The sequence below is a fragment of the Gossypium hirsutum genome, chromosome D13 (assembly GCF_007990345.1).
Source record: "Gossypium hirsutum isolate 1008001.06 chromosome D13, Gossypium_hirsutum_v2.1, whole genome shotgun sequence".
NCBI classification, from domain to species: domain Eukaryota; kingdom Viridiplantae; phylum Streptophyta; class Magnoliopsida; order Malvales; family Malvaceae; genus Gossypium; species Gossypium hirsutum.
Window position 1 is genome coordinate 2,973,786 of NC_053449.1, and position 15,780 is coordinate 2,989,565.

At 33.8% G+C, this 15,780-nt stretch overlaps 2 protein-coding genes across 11 annotated transcripts; both read right to left on the minus strand.

Moving 5' to 3' along the window:
• Nucleotides 1-258: 258 nt before the first annotated feature.
• On the minus strand, nucleotides 259-5,028 carry LOC107920026 (subtilisin-like protease SBT3.9). Of its 5 annotated transcripts, none has more exons than XM_016849512.2 (11): nucleotides 4,734-5,028; nucleotides 4,547-4,638; nucleotides 4,044-4,141; nucleotides 3,793-3,948; nucleotides 3,597-3,708; nucleotides 2,446-2,989; nucleotides 2,167-2,264; nucleotides 1,836-2,075; nucleotides 1,632-1,746; nucleotides 1,338-1,560; nucleotides 259-1,252 (listed from the first exon to the last, which is right to left on the minus strand). In XM_016849512.2, exons 1-11 carry the CDS (start codon nucleotides 4,818-4,820, stop codon nucleotides 681-683), a joined length of 2,337 nt encoding a protein of 778 aa, XP_016705001.2. In that variant the 5' UTR covers nucleotides 4,821-5,028; the 3' UTR covers nucleotides 259-680. The 5 variants fall into 5 exon arrangements, with proteins under 5 accessions (XP_016705001.2, XP_016705000.2, XP_040965891.1 ...); XM_016849511.2 differs by having other exon boundaries at nucleotides 3,793-3,972; nucleotides 4,734-4,974; XM_041109957.1 differs by having other exon boundaries at nucleotides 3,793-3,972; nucleotides 4,044-4,193; nucleotides 4,734-4,778.
• A 1,492-nt stretch (nucleotides 5,029-6,520) lies between these two features.
• LOC107920027 (D-ribulose kinase) lies at nucleotides 6,521-10,073 on the minus strand. Of its 6 annotated transcripts, none has more exons than XM_041109958.1 (10): nucleotides 9,906-10,068; nucleotides 9,447-9,688; nucleotides 9,142-9,281; nucleotides 8,780-9,032; nucleotides 8,529-8,661; nucleotides 8,142-8,230; nucleotides 7,601-7,878; nucleotides 7,103-7,172; nucleotides 6,802-7,007; nucleotides 6,521-6,688 (listed from the first exon to the last, which is right to left on the minus strand). In XM_041109958.1, exons 1-9 carry the CDS (start codon nucleotides 9,970-9,972, stop codon nucleotides 6,816-6,818), a joined length of 1,464 nt encoding a protein of 487 aa, XP_040965892.1. In that variant the 5' UTR covers nucleotides 9,973-10,068; the 3' UTR covers nucleotides 6,521-6,688; nucleotides 6,802-6,815. The 6 variants fall into 6 exon arrangements, 3 of the variants coding, with proteins under 3 accessions (XP_040965892.1, XP_016705006.2, XP_016705007.2); XM_016849517.2 differs by having other exon boundaries at nucleotides 8,016-8,230; XR_001690515.2 differs by lacking the exon at nucleotides 6,521-6,688 and adding an exon at nucleotides 7,361-7,460 and having other exon boundaries at nucleotides 6,937-7,007; nucleotides 8,016-8,230.
• Between the last annotated feature and the right edge of the window lie 5,707 nt (nucleotides 10,074-15,780).

A 15,780-nucleotide genomic window follows, 5' to 3' on the forward strand; every position in this document is an offset into this window, starting at 1 on the left:
ACCCAAGCTTGAATGAGTTGGTTGTTTACCAAATTTTGAACAAACCAGTGACTAATATAATATCTCAATTGAACTTAAACTTGCCATACCTAATTTTGTTTTTATTTCTAATCTTTTTCCACCAAACAAATAAACATTTAGTCTCAAAGATGAAAACAAAATCCTCAAATTTGTACTCAATACTACTAATACATATAGCTAATTTGGGTTTAAAATACTAAACAATCTAAAATTTAATATATCATACAATGAACCAGCTAGGAGGGAAGCATAATTCAAGAATGTCAGGACCCACAATCCATACATAGTCTTTTCACCCTTATCTAATTTGGGTGCTTAGCTACTTTATCATCACTCACATAAAGGCCACTACCTAGTTTTTGCAACATGTTCAATGCATCAAATCCAAAAAGAAAAGTCTCTCCCATTTGTCATTGAGCACATGTACATTAACTCCCTTGGCTCAATGACCCTCATCCACAAACTCACAATGGACCCCTATAATGGTAAAAAAGGAACCACCATTTAACTTTGTTGCCTTGTGTGTGTGCTTTGAATCTGATACATCAAGTACATTTTCAAAGATTGCAGCAACCAGACAAAGTAACTATTATATTTGATTTACCAAGTTTATTTGTTCATTGATGCAGATTTTTAGCTATGGCATTGGCATCTCTAAGTCATGTTTCTGAGTACAAGTGATTGTTAATGACAATTCTAACAACCACAGGAATTCTTACTACATGAATGCCATCTTCCCAGTATAGGTTTCCGAACGAGTATCTTCCTTGAACTTTTAGTTGAGAACAAAAGGTTACCTTGAACTTCAGCTTCTTTGTTGTTGAATTGAATGTCAAAATCCATGGCTCGACACTCACGTCAATGCCTGCGGGAGCTTGAATGCGGGCTACATAAATGGAGTTCACTGGACCGACATTTGTAACGGTTCTTGAGACGGTCATACGTTGCTTAAGCTCGGGTAATGTTATAGAAGGCAAATTTAGATTTCGGAGGAACTTGACTGATTTATGACATGGGGTGTGAACCCTAGTCATTAACCTGATGGCAGTGCTGTTATAACCCATTGCATAAAGGAAGCAGACATAATCTGAGGGTTTAATGTCATAAATGAGACCTGGGTCTAGAGCTTTATTTGGATCTACATTGCCACCTCCATAATCAAATGGGTCAGCTTGCTTGTGGGGTGCTCCCTCAGCTACTGTATTTTGGCCATATTCATCCTTCATAGAAGCTTCTCGGACCGAAAAAGAAAAAAAGAATGTTGCATTAACAAGTTTTAAAAGCAAACCAGAACTAAAAAAATTATGTTTTATTACCTGTTGTTACTAGTGCAGACTTAATTGCTGCAGGGCTCCACTTGGGATGGATTCCTTTGAGAAGTGCAACAATGCCGGATATATGGGGACAAGCCATGGAAGTTCCCGAATCAAGTTTAAAGTTAAATGGAGATGCTTTAGTTTGAGGAGAATTGAGTAGCTTGGATGAAGCAGCAGGTGACCAGGAGGCCAATATATCAACTCCTGGAGCAGCAATGTCTGGCTGAACAATGCATTGACATATGTTAAAACAGAAGGCTATGTAACTTCTCTATGGAAAAAGACTGCTAATACCTTCAACACTGATGGTGAAAGGGAACTAGGTCCTCGTGATGAAAAATACGCTATTTCTGGGGCTAGCTGTTGTCCGATAACCGTCTTTGAGAAGCTGAACTTGACGACTGGCTTTCTGTTACATGAAAGAGTTCATTAATATATCAGAGACCTTCTGATGGAATCTCAAGATATAGGGTTCAACTCATATCTGATGCAAATGACCTGCTTGCAGCCATGTAAGTCAGCAGAGATGTCCCAGCTTCAAAGTCCACTTGGACACAGGGAAAACTCCATGGACAAGAGACATCTTTAGTAGGAAACTGTGCAAATATAACTCCTGCACCCTTGAGCTCAAGTACAGATTTCGAAGCAATGGCAGCCGACCTCTGCCACCGAGATTGGAAACAAAGAATTACTTTACCTCTTGCTAGAGTGGCATTCAGAGTTTCCAAATCACAACTTCTGCAAAAGTAAACAATATCAAAATATTTAATCGTGGTCCGTATCTAGATCGCAAAGATTCATGTGACAAGAACCTAAGTACCAGTCTTACCCTGCACTGGTTCCATCAATATTAGTGGCTGCAATATCTGCTCCATATACAATAGGATGAAACTTGTTCAAGCCCCTTCCTGTATAGAAAGACTGGCCCTGTATGAAAAACGTAAAAGTCATAGCTAAATAAACAAAGAATACAATTGTATTTTTCTATCAATGACTTGCGATTTAGAATCGAATATCTACCAGTAGATGGTAGTTCCATCACGAGCAAAACATGTCAGTAAAACCTTGCAAAATTTTTTTGATCATTGAGAAGAAAATTATGAATTACCACTACAGTTTGGTTGTTCCCCAGGGTGATCACTGCAGGGAAATCTCGATCAATAGTGCTTGCAGCAACAGTCATAACCCAAGGAGCAGTATTAATGACAGTTTGAGGATAAGGACCAGTGTTGCCTGCAGAGCATACAACAGATATTCCTCTTGCTACAGCGTGGAAAGAACCAATAGCCAGCGCATCATCAACGTAAGTTGAAAGTGGAGGTGGTGAGCCCAAAGATGCCGAAATAATATCCACACCATCAAAGATAGCATCATCAATTGCGGCAAGAAGGTCAGCTGAGCTACAGCCACCAGTAGCCCAACAAACTTTGTAGATAGCTAACCATGATGAAGGAGCACCTCCTCTGGCTATTCCTTGGGCTAGTCCCCTAAAGTTTGCATTTTTTACTTCAGCACCACTTGCAGTAGATGAGGTGTGAGTACCATGGCCCACAGCATCTCGAGGAGACAAGAACTCAACCCCATCACTTGGGGAAAGCTTTCCAAATTCAGCTTCATACCCTTTAATGTACCAACGTGCACCGATAATTTTCCTGCTTCAAATACCCTAGAGTTAGATACCTTATACTTCAGCCAACCAGAACACCAAACACAACACACAGTTCATTTGAACTTCGAAATGTTCCCTTTTAACAAATTTATTAGATATTACTTTGACAATGAACTTTGAAAAATAAAAGAAAATTTGGTCTTGATACATAAGCTATATGAATTCGGCAGCATAGTACTAACAATGGAATAGTAATTGTCAACAGACAGCAGGTCTTCATAAACTTAAGCCAAATATGGCATCAAACTGCATTCATTCTTGAAAATCTGGGACTAAACAAATGTGAAAAAGAAAGGAGATTGCTCCTTAATAAAGGAATATTAATGGATTCTTGTAAATTTTAACCTGAAACATACTGCAAGTGTTAAGAAGTAAATTCTCCTATTTTGAAACTCATTAGATAAAAATTCCAGTGGTAACCCCTAAATTCAAGAGTGGACAGATATGAATTCCTTATGTTTATTTCAAATTATTCAACAAGTTGTTGCCTGCAACATGATGCACATAATCTTGACATTGATTTGATAAAGGATAGCAAAAAAAAATGTTAGAGCAAGAAATGGTAAGAGTATTGATCAAAGCAATTATACCTATTGCAATGCGAACGGTTAAATCTGTTTCCTTCCTGGCATATCCCTTTCCATCGAGATGGAAACTTTCCCATGCCATCATCTCTGAAGCTTTCGGACTCAGGCCATATACCTTCTCAGGAAAAAATGTATGATTAATGTCAAATCCCTAGAACAACAAAGTTATATAGCTTTCAAAAAGAAGTTGTAGGCTGACCAGTATCCATGACACCAATAATAGTCCCCAAGCCTGAATGGCCTTCTGAAAGAATACCATCCACAATTTGAGGCTTTACTTGCAGGAAATCCCAGCTTCTAGTAGTGTGCAGGTTTAGGATTCTATTTGGAACTACATGAACAACTCCGGGGACATCTGCATAGGCGACAAAAAAACCATCTAAAAGACTAGTTTGAGATAAATATGAAGGAGAAAAAAACAGAGTTTACAGTTCACCAACATTGTTACACCTGCAATAAGCTTAGCTTGAGACTGACTGAGGACTGCAGCAAACCCTGAAAACCCATGTTTGTAGCTGTATAAAATGGATTCCTTGGCAGATTCTTTGCTGTGTTCAATTGAGATCATAGCAGTTTTACTATTTTCCATGTTCCAATCAACTTGTCAAAAACAAAATTTGTTTATTCTTGTAAGCGGAAGTACTAACAGAACCAAGACACATTTCCTTCTTGAATGATATAATTAAGGATAAAGCTGTACCAATGGAATATAAGTGTATGCATATTTATAGCAAATCAAATCTTATTTATCAGTGATGGACTTTTTGCTACTAGTTCCATAATTGAACAACTTTTCACTATAAAATGAGTTAGCTAGCTCGAGATCTAGCATATCAACCACCTATACGCCATAGGTTATGGGGTCGATTCAAACCATAATATGAATAAAGATACAGAAAAGAAAAGCTATTGAATAACTAGTGGTGATTGGTGAAGAGAGTTGAAATTGAAACCTTCCAAGAATGTCTGAAAGAATCTGATGATGAGAATCTTCCAGTAGATTTGGCTCATCAGTGTGTCTCTCCCCCATATATACAATATAAACCTGTGAAAAACAAAAAAAAAAACGAAGATTCTTATATTAAAGGCAAAGAATGATGATGAAGTGAAGCAAGAAACAAATAATGAAGAAAAACCCACATTGCTGGAAGCAAGCCCGAGAAGAAACAATGAACATAACAAAGCGATCACAACAACACACGGCCATGAAGAAGGAAAAGAAGCCATAAGAGAGAAAAAGGAATATGATAATCAAAGAGAGAAGGGAATGAAAGAAGATTTACAGTACACAGTGATTTATATGATGAGCTTCTTGCTAGGTAAAAGTTGAGAATTTGATCGTATATAGACAAAGCATTGCGGGGACCGCATTTGATACCTGTTCCACTGCACTGCTACCGCCATTTATGATTAAAAGGCGCTTTGGGTGCTCCATGGATCAGTCGTTTGTCCGATTATGGCCATTGTTTTGTTTGCAATCTTTAGTGTCATCATGATTTGGAGACTGAGGGTCTAATTATGGTTTTAGTCCCTCTATTATATCAATTTGAGATTTAATTTTATGCTGTTTTAATATATGGTTTTGGTCCCTCTATTTTACTATATATGTTTGGGGTTTGTGGACAGTGGGGAATCTATAAATAATTTTATGAGGGGCTGAAATTGAATTATAAACTTTTGAGAGGTCAAAATGTAATTTTATCATGTATTAGTTTATGATTTCATCATTTTTAAAAAGGACTAAACATTTTTTTTTTCATTTTTGGGGGGACATGGCTCCTACCTACCCCTTTGCATTCCCCCTTATTCATGGATGTCTCTCTTAACAAAATGTCTCCCAGGGGCGAAGCCAAAATTTTTCTTAAAGGGGTTGAATTCGAATTATAAATTTCTGAGAGAGCTAAAAATGTAATTTAGCCATTGTATTGATGTAAAATCTTAGAATTTTCAAGGGATTAAACTATAAATTTTATTTTTGGAGAGGGCATAATTTAATTTAAAATTTTAAGAGGGTCCAAAATATGATTTTACGATTATTAACTTAAAACTTTGCAAATACTCAAGGACTAAACTGATCATATTATCACTTTAACATGTTAATCAATTTAAAGTTGAGGATTAAATTATATAAAATTGAAATAAAAAGATTAAATCTAAAATTTTAACATAGTTAAGGGACTACAACCATAATAAGAGCAAGACAAAGTTTGTGTGTGTGCTGTTTTTTTCTTCGTTTTAAGTTGAAATTTCGTAGTGGAAGAAGAAACGTTGACTTAATTTTGGTTGGCTGCATATTTTAGTAAACGAAAGGAGTTATGATGATATTTGATGGAAAATTTTGATTTAATAGATTAATGTTTTACTTATCAAAAAAATTGTTTTAAATTTTATATAATACAAATTATTAGAATATTACATTTTTCATTTCTAAGGCTATAACTGTAGCTCTTTAGTGGCGTTTGGATTAAAAACACCGTAAAGCTAAAATATTAGCGATGTTTTTGCATAAATGCCGCAAAAAAATAAAACAATAGCAGCGTTTTTTCATAAACGCCGCTAAAGGTAAAGTAATAGTGGCGCTTTTCACTTATATCATGAGTATACCATACTCTATTATACATTATCTTTGTATTAATCACTAGTCTTTTTCTTGGCTTTCACAAAATTTGATTCCTTTGTTTTCATAATATCATTACTAAGTCCAAATTGATTACGCCATTAGTTGTTGACGTTAAAGAGATGGTATAGGATTCTTTTACTATCATTTGATTACACAATCCGAGCTAAAAGAAAATTCAATCAACCACATTCAACTAATAATAAATTTATATGTCAGTTGAATATTTAAGAATGTTTTAAAAAAATTCATATCATCACTTTAAGATAATAGTATTATCATTTTGGATCGAGTCATAACATTATAAAAGTAGAGGCACCAAATTATATCAAATTAAAATAAAAGGACTAAAACCAGAATTAGACCTTTTTATCGCCAAACATTGATCAATCACAGAATGATGTCTCAAGTTCATTGCTTTGGCATGTACCAGGTTTTCTTGGTAAAACAGGTAGCTGAAATTACCTTGACATGGCTCCTAAAATACAAAGAGGGAATGAGATGAAGAAATTAAAACTGATTATGCAATGCTAAATAGGCACATAATCATAAACTTAATTCACCAAAAATAATGACTCTATACACACTCACTAGCCACACTGTATCTATTGGCAACCCTTCAAAGCCAACAATGCAGCTCCATAGGCAGCCTCGGTTTGAGTTGCTCGACTCACAGGTAGACCGAGTACTCTCTCTCGAATCTTTGTCCATTTGTCGTTCTTTGCACCGCCTCCGGCGGTGAACACTTCATCGACTTGGGTCGCGCCTAGATCCTTCAACAACATGTATGCCTTTGCCTAATGTATATCTCACCAAATTAAGGTGCAATTTAGAGTTAGCTTTCATCTGTACTAGCAAATAGAATGTTGAACAAGGAGCTATCTCTTTATACCTCTATACGGGCGATTGATTCCAAAATGCCATGCAAGTACTCCACGTCACTTTCTGGTCGTGGATGTAACCTGAACAAAATCGAAAACTCGATAGCATTTTGATCCAAACGCAATGTTTGTAAAAGCTATGTTGATCTCTGACTCTTCCTTTTTTTTCTTTAAGTGTCCATGTATAATGTATATTCGTACATGGGTGTGGGGATATAACTCTCTAAGACCCTCCAAATATAAGGAATAACTTACAAAACTAAAAATACCTGTGTAAGATATATATCCTTATCCAACACTGACACACCCGAGTCCAAATAACATGGTTCCCCCTCTTCCATGCTCCAAACAAGCATTTTCACAATTCACCTAATGAATATGCCAGTCACTAGATTTCTTATGCAGTCAACTAACTTCAAAATCCTCAACAGTTCTCAATAAGGCATTGTTATCGAGAACTGTAGAGTATCCTATAACAATGTTCTAATGTGGCGAGAGAGATTAAATACCTAGGCTCCATCTTCGGATTTGCCACGGGAAACCTCTCTCCAACTGATTTTAGGGGATAGTAGTCTAAGGGAGAGGCCTCCATGGGATTAATATGTTCACTCAGTTTTTCCAATTGCTCATCACTGAAATTTTCCTTTAAAACTGCTCCGCCAGTATTCGAAGCTCCTCCGACAAGCCACTTATCGTCAAGGCGATGACTGTACACTCCGTATCTTGCATCCTCTATCCTAGTAGTACTTAGTAGTTTAATTGCAAGGGTTGAACCCAAAGAGGTAACCTACATAAAAATAATAACCAAAATTGCTGTTGAGGTCCCCAAAAAACAGCTGCAAAATGCACCATGGCAGTCAATAGACAAGAGCCTTATAATTTTACAAACAGAATTATAGCAGAAAGATGCTTGTCTATAGTTACTTTGGCAATAATGAACCCCATATGACACAGCCTGATGAATATATGTACGACAACCACAAACAAAGACGCTTCCCATTTCCTGATAAAACACAAACTAAAGTGTAAGTCAGAAAAAAAAATACAAACCGCTTTCCCGGGTTTTGTTGCTCGTGCTGCAAGAAAGGCCGCTATGCTATCAGTGGTCCCGGTACATACAATACAATCTTCTGAAAAACCTGCTATGAAAGTGTTAGTAAAATATTAATGGCAGTTTCAGCAGCTTAGGGCAGGTTTAACTTGCAATCAAAGAATCAACAGCAATCAGAACAAATAAATATAAAACTCAGAGCTATCATCACTTCATAATGCTTAACTCTTTAACAGGTGCTAAATCTCAAATTGAACTATTCCCAATGTAAATGCAAAATCTTACATTCTGAGGAGTGAAAAGTATAATGCTTAAACCCCGAAATTTCCTGCCCTTTGAACCATCTAGGGAGGCACAGAAAGATATTTAATGGAACAAATTCATACCAAATTGTGTTCTAATATCGCCTTTCAAATGGCCGATTGAAGTTCCCGGCGCCTTGACCATAGGTAAAAGTTGAGCATAAGGCTGAGATAACAACCAATCTGGATAGGAGTCAGCTTCGGGATCATAACCAACCTAGACACACATGAAGCAATATCTTAGCCATTTATTGCTTAAATTTGTTCTAGCCTGTAGATTACCAGTTAGGAATCAAAATCCTAAACAGTGACTAACGAGTTATTGCATGCAAGACCTTCAGAGCGTTGTTATAATCAGAAACTCCAAGCTGACCATGAAGAAGCCACAACAACCAATCAGCTTGGTGTAATAACATTGTGGATTTTTTATCTGAATCGTCATTGTTCCACCATGAAACAAGCTTGCACAGAGTAGATGAACCAGAGCACACTGTATGGTTCATAGGAGCAATGGACTTTACCAATGGTAAAGCGTCAGGACAACTCTCATTGTAGAGGTAAGGTATGGCTAATGGTTCTCCTGTTTTGCTGCAGGTGATAAAATTCATACACCATATTGAAATTCAATCCAGTAATTGAGGAGGAAAATGCCACATAGATCAGCAAATGGTAATGTTTAGTTCTTTTAGATAATCACCTGTCGATGATCAGCATAGTGGCAGAAGTCCCATCAAGAGAGATGGAAGCGACAAGAGGCCGGAGATGAACCGGAACATCTTCAAGCAATGAGAAAAGAGTTGTTTTCCATGACAGCGCCCAATCCAGGGAGTCTTCCTTCTTTCTAGACAAAGAGAAACAGCTTCATCAAATATGATCACAAATCCAAATTTTCGAACTCTTAAACACATGCAATTTGTAAGGAACAATTTAAATCATCCAAGCAACTTAAAAACTAGCGTGAAACATTATATCAAGGGTTTTTTTTTTCTTTTTAATTCTTACCATGTAATTAGGGTACTCTCTCTTTCCTTCAGCATGAATTGTCCCTTGCTTGTCAATCAAAGCATACCTAGCACCAGATGTACCGAAATCCATTCCAAGATAAAGCCTCTCACTAGCTTGAAAACCCATTTCTTGATTCTCAATCTTACATCCAACAACCATAGTTCTCAGCTTTACTGATTTCTCTACACTCTTCTCCCATGGATGAGTTCTTACATTCAACTTCCTTGAACTACAACATCCTGGAGAAAGGGTGCAAACGATTACTCAATCAACCCTTGGCAATATACATCATGTTATATACGCCGTTTAAATCAGTGAATGACCATTGGACCCGAATTTTATGGATGTCAAAGAGCTACTACTACTAAAATAAACAACTTACAAAAACTTTACAGTGACATCTTAATATGCAGAACATACACGAATTAAGAGAGACTTGAGATAGGAAAAAAATACCTGGTTTTGGGGACAATGGATAAAGCAGGATGGAGAGGGTGGATGAATGGTTAATAGAGCCAAGCATCTTTTGGCACCTTTGTTGTGTTGGCTTTCCTGTCTTTCACACTGTGAGCTTGTAACGGATAATGGGGAAATTTATTGAATACCGTTGTTGGAACTTGGATTATTGGACTGATTGATTGTGTGTGCTTTAAGCTCCACCCTTTAATTGGACTGGGCTAGATAAACAGGCTTGGCCCACTTTGGTCTAATTCATTGTTTTTTCATTGATTGAGTCTTAACTCGATTGGCATAGGTATTATTGTCAATGCAGTAAGACATGTGTTCGAGTGCACTGAAGCACATTATCATCTTATTTATGGGTTGGGGAGAGGCTATGAGTAGTTAACACAATGCTTAAAACTACCTATTGCCCTTCTCAACCTATAAATAGGAGGATAATACGCTTCAACGCACTTGAACCCACTCCTGCATTGATAATAATGTTCATGCCAATTAAACTAAGACTCAATCAACTTTTTTTATTTTTTTAAATATATATTTTTAAGTTATTTTCACGAGTTTATATATAAATATTTGTTTTTATACTATAAATATTAAAACTAATTATGAATTAAATAAAAATTTTAATTTAGTTTAAATAATAGTTGGTTTTAATCTTGTGAATCGAAAAAACTAATCGAACCGAATATATTTAAGTAATAATTAAATTGAAACCAAATTAAATTTAAGTAATTGATTTTATGTATTTTTCTCAATCTATTATAAACCTTTGAAATTATATATATATCCCTAGTTTTTCAAAACATACTCTCTTTTTTTTTTGCTAACATTTTTTACTCTCTCCAGTGACTACAATAATTTAGTATATCTAATAACATGTCCAATATTTTCAGTGATTGAATAAAAATTTTATTAAAATGTAAAATCTATTTGTTTAGTACTTTTGAATAAAAAATAATTAAATATTCTCACATGTTAATTAGTATAATTTTACAAGGCTTGTGGAGTTATGTCTCCGATTTTCAATCAAACAGTGTATGACATCGTAATGAAGAAATGTTTTTTGTCCCGACAATGCGATGCCACGTCACGACGTGGCGATATGCACCTCAAATTTTTTTGATTTTCCTCTCCTTGTTAAACTTTATATTTAGTTTCTCACTTAAACTATGGTTAACTAAGGGGTGTTGTAATCATATGTGCTATGAATTTCAGCCTATAAATAGTAGGGGTGTGCAAAATTCGGGTAAAACTGAAAAAATTCGGTTAACCGACCGAATTCGGTTAATCGGTCGGTTAACCGAATTTTTTCGGTCGGAGGTCGGTTAATTATTTTTTGATTTTTCGATTAACAGTTAATTCGGTTCGAAACCGGTCGGTTAACCGAATTTTTTCGGTTAACCGAAAAAATTAATAAATAAAATTATAATATATAAATAGGCCCACTATTCACCTAAACCCAATCTAAACCCAAGTATTCAACCCAACCCAACCCAACCCAATCATAAAATTAAATTACAAATAATTTAATAAATAAAAATAAAATTTTAAAACTAAGACTAAAACTAAAGTCTAAAAGTCTAAAAATATTTTAATTATGTAGTGATTCAATTTGGTTAATTCGGGTAATTCGGTTAATTCAGGTAATTCGGTTAATTCGGTTAATTTGGTTAATTTGATTAATTTTTAACCAAAAATAAAAAAAAACATATAATTTTCGGTTAATTCGGTTAACCGACAGAATTAGCCGAAAAAATTTCGGTTCGGTTAACGGTTAAAGATTTTGAAAGGTCGGTTAATTCGGTTAATGTTATTTCAGGTTGGTTAACCGGTCGGTTAACCGAATAAACACCCCTAATAAATAGGCCTTAGTTACTCTAGATTTTACACAACAGAAATATTTAGATAGAGAGAATTGTATTCTTTGTTTTCGAAGGGTTTATTCTTTTGGGGCTTCAGGTTTTCCTTTAATTCTCTCCATCTTTGTATTCCCATTTATTATAATGAAATCTCATTTTACCCATGATTTTTTTTTCTTTTACTTATTCTATATTATTTATTATAGTTTATTCACTAGTTCATTGCATAACAAGGGTTAATTCCCAATAACGCTTTTAAATGTTTTTTTTATTGAAGTAAGATTTTTAAATAAATTGATTGATTGAGTTGATTTTTGATATACAAACTCAATAACCCTTTAAATATTTTTAAAACGATTCAACATATTTAGATGAAATAAATTATTTTAAAATATTTTAATTTAAACAGTTGTATTAATAATATTTTAATCTTATTAATGGTTATTTAAAGAGTAAAAAATAATAGTTTTATTTTTAATCAAGTCATTAATACTAAATTTATAATTAAACATTGAATTAAATGATTAATGTCGCTACACTACTTTTATATGCTTTGTAGTGGGTCTTTTGGGATTACTCTTTTGTCTACCTACGTGCTTTATGCTGATTCTTTTTGGATGATAGGATTAAAGATGATCTAAAAGGTTGTTTACTTTTGCAAATACTAAAAAATAAAAAAGTTGAAATAAACTGAGTTCTGTTCAAGTAAAATGTAAGTAAGATCTCGAGTTTAAATATTATAGATAAAGAAAATAACATTTCGAGAGCTTCGTCACTTGTTTATAAATCTAATCTCATTCGACTTTATATTTAATCGAAATTTAACTTGGTTACTAAATACTGAAAATAGATATCGAAAGAGACTTTAGAGGTTAGTTCTTTAATAGGTAGGGTTTGATGTTTTTAGTACTGTTTTGGGTTGTAGCTAGGTGTTAATATCTTTTCCTTCTCAATGAATACAACATAAGAGAAAAAAGTAGTAAGGTGGTTAATTCTCAGCCAATTCAAGGCAACAAACCAAACTTGATATATCAGAATTCCTACTGACAAATTGATTGGGAAATGATACTTGTAACCCTATGAAGTACTCTATATGAGATATTATATAAATGAGATATGAAAAAATATAGACTATACATCAAAAGTGGAAACCCCCCCCCCCAACATGTGAAACGAGACAGGTAAGGTCTAGCATGTGAGCCATTGCTGTTAGCAACTCAAAAGCAAAGAGAAAAAGAGAGAGAGAGAGAGAGAGAGAGAGGTGACAGGTATGAGGGTTATGCTCTCTCACAGGGCTCACAATGCCAGCACTTAAAGTTCACATTTCGAAATCATTAGGCCACCAAGAGGACCCCCACCCCCCTCCTACACGAAGCCCCTCTCTGCACATGCTCATCAGTAAAATGGAAATGATAACCTCACACTGCTCTCACCCTTTTACCATTATTCCCCATTCTTTGCTTGCACTTCTTTCTATGGCATCATCAAAAAGTTTTTGCACACGAGAGGATTGATTTTATCTTGTACTAAGTTTACGAATGGTGGAAGCAAAGCCAAAATTGGGTTTTTCTTTATTTTTTGATTTGTGTTCATTAAAATTATAAAATTAAACGTGGATAATGGTGGTAAAAAAATCGTGGATATAGGAGGAGAAATTTACTAATATTGAAAAACGAATGATACAAGAGAAGTTCCAATTACATAAATTTAAATGTTGAAAAATACTATTGTAATAAAAATCAAATAGAAAAAGAATAGTCTATATGGATTCAATTTGTGTGTATGGTCCGTACCGCGGGGTGGATCCAACTTTGTGCCTAATGGGGATCTGTGGCAGGCTACGGCCTTTCGCCTCCACAGGTCCCCTTATTTTGCCATTGTATTTATTTCTTCAATAAGTGACGGGATTTGAGTCACGCAATCTCTAACAAAAAATTTCAAATCTATGTTTGTGTTTGAATATTAAATGAAAATATTCATAAATATATAATTAAATGTGTTTAGCAAAATTAAAAATGTTAGTAAGAAATTGTGTCCAAAATAAAATTTATATATAAAGAGAGACATAAACATCATTTTTATTTTTAGATATAAAAAAAATAGTAATAGTAATATTTCTAATTATATAATAATCTAACAATAAATGAACTTTATGAATATAAATGAATTGGTCATACTTTGTTCGTATTTCTTTTAATAAATAAGCTTGAAAGTCTTTTTCGTGTTCATTTGTTTAACTTGATAAACATACATAAATAAATAAAAAACGAGATGCTTTGTTCATTTACAACCTTAAAGTATTGGATAGTTGGAGCTGAATTTTAAGTAAATTTTTTAAATTTATTTGACTTAATTCGAAATAATATAAAATAATAAATATTTTTATTTAAATTTAATTATTAAATATATAAATAAAATTAATAAATAATAAAATCGAATTACGAATATTTTATCTTTGACGTTTTAATTCAAGATTTAAGTTTAAAAAATCTTGGTCCAAGCTTTTGATTTTCTTTTACATATTTGTCTGCTTTTAACTTGCAATGGGTTTTTATCCCTAAGTGGTTGGTCAGTTCAAAGGAACCCACCTTTTAGCCCAGTTTTAATTTTGGACCCACATATATTGTCTTTTGTATATTTACTATTTTTGAGGTTCAATAATGTGCATGATTATGTTTAATTTTGGATAATTTTAGTCAGGTATTAATCTTAAATGGAAGAAAGAAAAAAGAAATTGCACCAATGCTATTTTAATTTTGTCCTTATGTCACGAGCCATGGAATAAAGCTCGTGATTATTGCTTCCATTAAGTTCTATAGAGGTCTACTAATTAGATAGGGCTTAGTTGACCTGTTTAAATTGGTCCAACTTGTGAAATATATGGAGAAGTCCATGTACTTGAAATTTTGGTGGTCTAGTAAAACACTCCAGTAAAATTAGAATTATCAAGAGTAATTGATGTAAATACTAAGGAATAGAGATGTATAAAGTTTAAATCTCTTAAGACTCTCATATTGTAGATATGCATAAATATTGACCATCAATATAACTTAATCTATACCATTGAATTTGGGAGAGCTCAATTATAAATAGAGATATTCTCCCTCATTTTTAAGCACTCGGTTGTAAACCTTTAAGAATATAATACTTTTGAGAGCATTTATTCAAACATTTGGTTTGTGGCTTATTTATTTTTAAGTTTGTTTGCGCTATATTTTTCAATGCCTTCAAGAATTTTTGAAAAAATCCTCTTTGTTCAAAAGTTAGACTGAATTAAACGAATTTAAAGTAAATAAATTATCTAAAACTGTACAAATTGTAAGACAAAAGTTCTAAAATGGTGGCATTACACCAAAAGTTCAGCCTTTTTGTTTTCTCTATTTACTCGAATTCCTTTCATTTTCAGTTCTTAATCTTGCTTTTAACCCTGAGGTTTTCATTGTTGTCATTGACCCCATCTCTAAGTTTCCCTTCACATAAACATTGCATCACATATTTGATTTTAAAGCAATACTCATGAATGCATTCTCTTTTTCTTTCCATCCAAACAAATACTTTACCTTTATTTTCTTCTTTTCTAACGTCAGCTCATTATTATTATTATTATTATCGTCCTCGTCTTATGTGTATATAAAAAATGAACCGTAAAACGAACATAAATAATATTTTTAACAAATAAAAGTTGAGTGAAAGTTGACTGCCTAAACAAATTTGTAATGTTTTCGATTCTCATTATAGGTTGTGATCATATCTACTTTTTTTACACAAAAAATGTTTATAGCCCATCCCCAGCTCATAAAGAGGATAACGCGCTTCAGCACATTAGAACCCACGTCCTCCTGCATTGACAACAATGCCCATACCAATCGAGCTAAAACTCACTCAATTAAACTTCAATTATTAAATTAAAATAATAAAGAGATTTAAATCTTAAAAATAAAATAAAATATTAATTTTCAAACGTACAATATCAAGAGCATACCTAAACAAATCAAAACGTATAGAAATAA

Bases quoted from the DNA above. Each gene is read 5' to 3' on its own strand.
- LOC107920026 (XM_016849511.2), bottom strand. From the start codon at position 4,820: ATGGCTTCTTTTCCTTCTTCATGGCCGTGTGTTGTTGTGATCGCTTTG. The intron at 3,973-4,043 runs GTGTAACAATGT...CTAGTCTTTTAG, and splicing joins TCAAGCTAAGCTTATTGCAG to ATGGTTTTTTTGTCGCCTAT. The intron at 2,990-3,596 runs GTATAATTGCTT...TATTTGAAGCAG, and splicing joins AACCGTTCGCATTGCAATAG to GAAAATTATCGGTGCACGTT.
- LOC107920027 (XM_016849517.2), bottom strand. From the start codon at position 9,972: ATGCTTGGCTCTATTAACCATTCATCCACCCTCTCCATCCTGCTTTAT. The intron at 8,662-8,779 runs GTCTTGCATGCA...ATGTGTGTCTAG, and splicing joins ATTATAACAACGCTCTGAAG to GTTGGTTATGATCCCGAAGC. The intron at 7,879-8,015 runs GTAACTATAGAC...ATTTTTATGTAG, and splicing joins TGGGGTTCATTATTGCCAAA to GTTACCTCTTTGGGTTCAAC.